Source organism: Myotis brandtii, unplaced genomic scaffold (assembly GCF_000412655.1).
Source record: "Myotis brandtii unplaced genomic scaffold, ASM41265v1 scaffold62, whole genome shotgun sequence".
NCBI lineage: Eukaryota > Metazoa > Chordata > Mammalia > Chiroptera > Vespertilionidae > Myotis > Myotis brandtii.
Window position 1 is genome coordinate 2,230,244 of NW_005370366.1, and position 7,686 is coordinate 2,237,929.

General features: G+C 35.5%; 1 protein-coding gene across 2 annotated transcripts in view; it reads right to left on the reverse strand.

The window, feature by feature from the left end:
* Positions 1–3,171: 3,171 nt before the first annotated feature.
* The window catches only part of N4BP2L2 (NEDD4 binding protein 2-like 2), a 27,683-nt gene continuing 23,168 nt past the window's right edge, over positions 3,172–7,686 (reverse strand). Inside the window, exons 4-6 of one of the 2 annotated variants that reach the window (XM_005880015.2) lie at positions 6,576–6,664; positions 6,110–6,186; positions 3,172–3,548 (exon numbers count right to left, since the gene is read on the reverse strand). In XM_005880015.2, the coding sequence (XP_005880077.1) occupies positions 3,347–3,548; positions 6,110–6,186; positions 6,576–6,664 (368 nt within the window). In that variant the 3' untranslated portion in view covers positions 3,172–3,346. The remainder of the gene's footprint in view (positions 3,549–6,109; positions 6,187–6,575; positions 6,665–7,686) is intronic. The other variant, XM_014528129.1, reaches the window with a different exon arrangement.

Genomic DNA, 7,686 nt, shown 5'->3' on the forward strand with positions numbered 1-7,686 from the left:
TCAGACATCTCCCGAGGGATCCCATATTGGAGAGGGTGCAGGCTGGGATGAGGGACACCCCTCCCCCGTGCATAAATTTCGTGCACTGGGCCTCTAGTCCTATATAATAAAAGCCTGATATGCTAAGTGTCCAGTCAGCCATTCAACCAAAGCATAATATGCTAATGAATGCTAAGGCTGTTCATTCACTTGCTATGATGTGCACTGACCACCAGGGGGCAGATATTTGACCGGTTGACCAGTTGCTATGACATGCATTGACCCACCAGGGGACAGATGCTCTGACCAGTAGGTTCGCTTACTACTGGGGTCTGGCCGATTGGGACTGAGCCAGATGGGCCGGACACGTCCTGGAGCCATCATCTGGTCCCTCCCCAGCTGGCCAACCTCCCGCATCCCTTCCCAGCCCCAATCATGCACTGGTGGGGTCCCTTGGCCTGGCCTGTGCCCTCTCGCAATCTGGGACCTCTTAGGAGATGTTCGAGAGCCGGTTTCGGCCTGATCCTGCAGACCAGGCTGAATTCATGCACCAGGCCTATAGTGCCACTATAAAAAAGAAGGATCTCTTACTCTTTCAGACAGCACAGAGGGACCTGGAGAGCATCATGCTAATTAAAATAAGTTAGTCAAAAGACAGGTATCACATGATCTCACTCATATATGGAATCTAATTAACAAAATAAAACTGATGAACGGAGTGGATCCAGAGACATGGAAGCATGGAACAGAGAGCGGAATCTCTAAGGGAAGGCAGGGAGGGTGGGAGGTAATCAACCAAAGACCTTGTATGCATATATGCATAAGCCCATGGACACAGACAGTGGAGTGGTGAGGGCCTGGTGTGGGGCTGGGGGTGGGCTGGAGGGGGTCGATGTGGGAAAAAAAGGGGACATATTACTTTCAACAGTAAAGATTTAAAGTAAAATAAAAATGAACAGATGGATGGTAGATCCACTTGCTGTGCAAGAAAATCCTGGAGATCCAGGAACAAGACAGAAGATCACAGTTCAATTTTTCAGGCTTGAAAGTAGAAATGGCAGGTAGTCAATTAAATTATAAAGAGTGGAGTTCAGAGGACAGGTCTAAGAAGAAAATACACTTGGGGTCAATACTGTTAATAATAGAGTGAGTGTAAAATCCTTCAGCTAGTATTTAATGACTTCCTACAGTATATATTTTTAACTTATTTTTAAAAATCTTTTTCAATTACAGTTTACATTCAATATCATTTTGTTAGTATCAGTAATACAGCATAGTTGTTAATCACATACTTTACAAAGTGTTCCCTTTTGATATTTCCAGTATCAAGTGGCACCATACATAGTTATTCCAGTATTAGTATATTTTCTACAGTGTACTTTGCATTCCCATAAATTTTCTAACTACCAATGTGTACTTCTCAATCCCTTCACATTTTCCACCCAGTCCCAACACTCCTCCCCTCTGCCAATCCTTAATCTTTTTCCTGTATCTAGGAATCTGTTTTGTTTGTTCATTTATATTGTCCTTTAGATCCACATATAAGTGAAATTATATGGTATTTATCTTTCTCTGAATGACTTATTTCACTTAGCGTAATACCTTCTAGCTTCATCAATGTTGTCACAAATGGTAAGACTTCATTTTTTTAATGACTTTATTATTCATATTTTTGAATAATTTTCTTCTACTTCTTAAAGACCCTTTAACATTTCTTGTAACGTTGGTTTGGTGGCAATGAACTCCTGCAGCTTTTTCTTGTCTGGGAAGCTCTTTATCAGTTCTTCTAAATGATAGCTTTTCTGGATAATCTTGATTGTAGGTTCTTGCTTTATATCACTTTGAATACTTCCTGCCAATCCCTTCTAGCATGCAAAGTTTCTGTTAAGAAATCAGCTGACAGTCTTCTGGGAGCTTCCTAAGTAGGTTACTAACTGCTTTTCTCTTGCTGCTTTAGAGATTCTCCCTCTTTTTAAAATTTATCTTTATTGTTGAAAGTATTATAGATGTCCCATTTTTTGAGTTTCTTTATATTTAACCTTTGGCATTTTTTAAAAAGAATAGTTTGATTTTTAGAGAGAGGAAAGGAGAGGGAGAGAACAGTATCAATGTGAGAGTGGAACATATATGGGCTGCCTCCTACATTCCCCCACCAAAGATTGAGCCTGCAACCTGGGCATGTGCCCTTGAACGGGAATCAAACTGGCAAATCTTCTGGTGCACAGGACAATGACCAACTGAGTCACATCAGCCAGGGTTAACCTTTGGCATTTTATTTATGACATGTCTGGTGTAGGCCTCTTTGGGTTCATCTTGTTTGGGATACTCTGCATGTACTGGAGTTGCATATTTATTTCTTTCACCAGGTTGGGAAAGTTTCTCTTTTCTTTTTTTAAAGGTTTTCAATTTCTTCTTCTGGCACTTCCATGATGCGAGTATTGGTACACTCGAAGTTGTCCCAGAGGCTCCTTATACTATCATTTTTTTCTGTTCTAATTGGGTGTTTTCTGCTTCCGTATGTTCCAAATATTGTTGTCTCTCTCTCTACCCCTCCATCCCTTCCATGTTCTCTAAAAATCAATGGAGGAAAAAAAAATTAATGGAAAAAATATCTTCGAGTGAGGATTAATAAAACAAAACAAAAATAAATAAATAATAAAAATAAAAGGTCAGAATATACTATGAGTAAGAAAAAACACACAAGTATTTCTTTTTATTTTATTTTTTGTTGTTGTTAATCCTCACCTGAAGATATTTTTCCATTGATTTTTAGAGAGTGGAAGGGAGAGGGAGAGAGAGAGAGAGAAAAAACATCAATGGGAGAGAGACACATGAAATGGTTGCCTCCTACACGCACCCTGACCAGGGCCAAGGATCAAGTCTGCAACCAAGGTACGTGCCCCTGACCAGAATCAAACCCGGGACCCTTTAGTCTGCAGGCCAATGTTCTATCCACTGAGCCAAACAAGTTAGGGAAGTATTTCTTATATATTTAAGGTGCTTAAGGAAAAATACTAAAGTTTTATGAAAAGTCAGTTTGGAGTATGAACTATAAAACTGTTCAACACTATTTACAGAATAGATAAAATTTGTTTAAAATTCAATTGTAGAAAACATTCTAGTTCCTACTCATGCATGTGTCTTCATTATAACCGAAGGTATCACAACAAAAGATTATAAAAACATTTAAAATACAATTTTACATAATTTTTATTTACACTTTAGAATTTAAACAACTGCTGGGAACATCTTCTGTGGGGCAATGTAGTCTTTTTTTTTTTTTTAATCTAAAACTTTAAACTTCAAGAAAGGCTCATTAATGTTTTTTAAGGGCAAGCAACAAATGTGTTAGCTGAAAATAGCCACCTTATTGATTGTATGTGACACATACTTGATTGTGTGAGCCTAGAGAGCCTCCCCACCTCTGTTTCTCCTCTGAGGGAGGAAGTCTTTGTGTGCTTTTGTGCACCGGTTCTACTGAATTCATTACAATAGAGATAGACATTTGATATTCGTAACGATCCAACATCTGAGCAATCTTCTTTCGAGACACACCGTGTTTATTCCTCCTAACAAAAAAGAAAAAGATTTTAATTCTTTTTAAAGAATTTATAGGCTTAGAGAGTAAGTTGCTTTAGAGTAAGAGTACCAACTCTAAATTATATTTAGCAAATAAATACTAGAAGATACATCTCATTTACCTGCATTTTATACCAAAAAATTTATACTGGTTCTCTCAAAAACTTCAACAGTATTTTTAAAAGGTTTAAAGATACCATAAATCAGAGCAAAATGTTAAATAGTTATACCTTCATGACACAGAACTACTGATTCACTGAACCACTGAATTAATCTCCCTTCTTTTAAAAAAATAAAATAAAATATTATGAGTCAGTTTTCTTTTTGATATATATTTTTAATTGATTTCAGAGAGGAAAGGAGAGGGAGAGAGAGAGAAATAACAGTGAGAAAGAACTATTGATTGGCTGCCTCCTGCACGCCCCACACTGGGGATCAAGCCCACAAATTGGGCATGTGCCCCAACTGGGAATTGAACCGTGACCCCCTGGCTCATAGGTTGACACTCAACCAATGAGCAACATCTGCCAGGCGAGAGAGTCAGTTTTGAGAATTATAGAATTGAGTGGACCTGTAGGACTTACAAAAATCCACATCAAATATTTATCACTTTTTAAAACTTATTTTAGGACATGTCCCATGTTTGTATTTTATGTACTTTTCTGTGAATTTACTTATGAAAACAAGAAGCAGTTTAAAAATTATTCTTGACCCTCAAAGAACTTTTTATAATTTATCCTCGTAGTTTTCTACAACTTGACTTGGACATGGCAAAACACACAGAAATGTATTACACATTTAATGCTATAGTTCTAGATTTACTAATTCACTTTTCCCAGAAAAAGGACACAGAAGGAATATTTACTTTTCAAAAATAGTGGTGCTTATGTTAAAGATAAGAAGACAAAGCAAAAGAAAGAGAAGACAGAAGATTAAAAAAGAGACCTCAGGTTGGAAATTGGCAAGATAACAAATTTTTTAAAAATATATTTTATTGATTTTTGACAGAGAGGAAGGGAGAGGGATAGAGAGCTAGAAACATTGATCAGCTGCCTCCTGCACATCTCCTACTGAGGATGTGCCTGCAACCAAGGTACATGCCCTTGACCGAAATTGAACCTGGGACCTTTCAGTTCGCAGGCCAACACTCTATCCACTGAGCCAAACCGGTTAGGGCGGCAAGATAACAAATTTGATGATTCAATCAATTTTATATAAAAAAGCAAACTATACCAGACATCAGTTAAACTGATTTTAGTTTGTAAATTCAATTTATATTAAGAATTATAATAAATTTCAACAGTCCCTTAAATGAAAAAAAAAGTCTAATTATATTTCATCAACTCATTTGTTCATCATAACCAAGATATCTTTATTATTTAAACTTCTCTTTTACCTGAGGTGCAATACACACAGAGCAGGTAAATAATACCATATATTAGTAAATCTATCTGTTTATTTATTTATATATAAACACATGGCATATAGGTCAGAAAGGGAAAGTAAGGTAATCAAAGGAATGAAAGACAAGGGGAAAATAATTAAATTAGTTGGATACCACACAGAATAGCACTTAAAGCTGGAAGAGGGCAAACTGAGGTGTGACAAATAAAAATGATTTTTAAAAAAAGGGAGGTGATGGTTGCACAACTCTGTGAATATACTGAAAACTACTGAACTGTACACTTTTAATGGGTAAATTGTAAACTATGTGAATTTTATCTCAAAGTTGTTATCAAAAGGGAGGGGTGTGAAAGTGAAGGAAAAAAAGTCAGTCAGGAAAACTGTGAGGAGAAAGGGATAAAAGGTCAACACAAACAGAAGAGCAGGGTTGAAAGTAATACAAGTCCACAATTCCTCAACACAAATTCTGAAACATAAAATGCTCTGAAAACTCAGGGTTTTGTTGACTCATATAGCAGCAAAACATAACCAGACCTGTACTCATTTGGTAGCACGATCTTCTTGAACTGACATTAGATTATGTAGTGTTTCTTAACTATTTAGACTGCTTAGTCATGATTTGCCATAGATATAGTAAGATACTGGATTACGATGAGCTGCCCAAACTCTGCTAGGGGGTGTTTTGACATCACTATATTACCTTTCTAACACCCCGCTACCCCCAAGTCTGATTTCCAAAACACATTGATTCCAAGAATCTTGGTTATGGGATTATAGAGCTGTAGTAGTAAAGATGAAAAGAGGGAGCAAGATGAAAGTACCAGGTAAAAACGTTATGGGACCTAAAATGGGAAGGCAATGAAATTGGAAGGAATATGCAGAGAAGTGGCCTAGCTCAAAACCAGAGGGAAAGTTCTAATTTTTTCCTCAAACATACTTAACAACTACAACAAAAAGTTAATAAAATTTAACAAGCAAGGTGTCTTAAAAACACTGAATTAAAGTCAATGTTGCTCTTAACAGAAAGTAAGTAGTGGTTCCTAATCATAAGCAGTAAAGACATGACAAGCAAAGCTAGTGGACACTGATCATGTAAAGGAGAAAAGAAAGAAACAAGAAAAATATTCAAAATAAATGAGTGTCTTACTTTTCTAATTCTTCAGGATCAAATTTCCACCAAGTTTCAGGTTCATGAAACTCTACTCTGTATCCTTTTCCTATGGCCTACACAGAGGAGAGGAAGAAAACACAAACCCAGAGAATACTTCTTATAAGGTAAAAAGAAGGCAGATACAAATTTCATTTAGATAATACTTCTAAATTTGCTCCACCAAGAAAAATTTTACTTTTAAAATAATATGGTTTACAAAAATTTTAAGACCACTTAACTGGTAAAATTCCAATTACTATCTTCAAGTCCAGGCAAAACTAACAAGATAATCATATTCCTTAATAAGCAGCATTCCCACATTTTTAAAATTAAGTAAACATTCATATTTCTTTAGAAAACAAGGACAATGTTTTAATAATAAAGATCAAAGTAACCAAAATTTCAGAATATAAAAAAATTAATAAGAATAAAATATAAAAATGCTCTCATATTTCATATTTACCATTTCCACATATGGTTTCATTTCCCAAGCCTGTGTATTAGTGTTGTCTATTATAACTGGAGATCTCCCCTGATTGATAGCTTGTTTAGCTGAAATAAAAAATGAATTTAAAAAACAAAAATAAAAACAAAGAACTATTAGGGTTAAAATACACAAATAAAACTTAAACTTTCATTACTAAGAAATTTTCTACATCTCCATACTGAAAACCAAACCTATGCAATCTCTTTAGTGCCATGGAAAAAAGGACTCTGCTAGATTAAAAGGAATTACGAGACACAATCACATGCCCTGTGTATTCTCCAGACCAAATATTGGTTTTGACTAACTGTAAAGGACATTTTTTGGAAAATACTTTGTGCTTATACCTAGTGAAGAGTTTAGTCTAGAACTAACTTTCATTTATAGGAAATACAGGAATAAGTTACATTTGAATATGGTCTGAATATGGAAAGAGGTGAACATTTATTGACATGGAAAGATGGAGATTTGTTAACTGGAAATGGCAAGTTGCAAGATAATATGCAAGTATGATCTTACTTTGGTCAAGATATAAAGATCTGAGAAGAGTTGCTAAGGTATCAAAAGTAGCATTCTATAGGTGGTAAGAATATTTGCCATTTTATGCTTATCTGTATTTTCCAATGTTTTACAATTACAAATAATGCTTTTGGAGTATCGGGACGACATTCTAACTAACTGAGCTATCCAGCCAGGGTACAAATAATGCTTTTAAAAAAATGCTATGGATTTATTATTCCTTACCAGCAAAACTTTATATACCAACTAACCAGTTGGTATATATACTAACAGTTCAACGGACTTTGTGGTTATTTTTTTAAATTATTATTTTTATTTTTCAATTACAGTTGACATACAATATTATATTAGTTCATGTATATACCCCAGTGATTAGAAATAGACATTACAGAACTTACTAAGTGATCACCTCGATAAATCTTGTATCCATCTGATACCAGACAGTTATTATAATATCCTATCTAATAATAGACAAACATGGTAATTGACCGTACCTTCACTACACCTCACATAAGCTAATCAGCGAGATATGCAAATTAACCGCCAACAAAGATGGCGGCTAATTTGCATA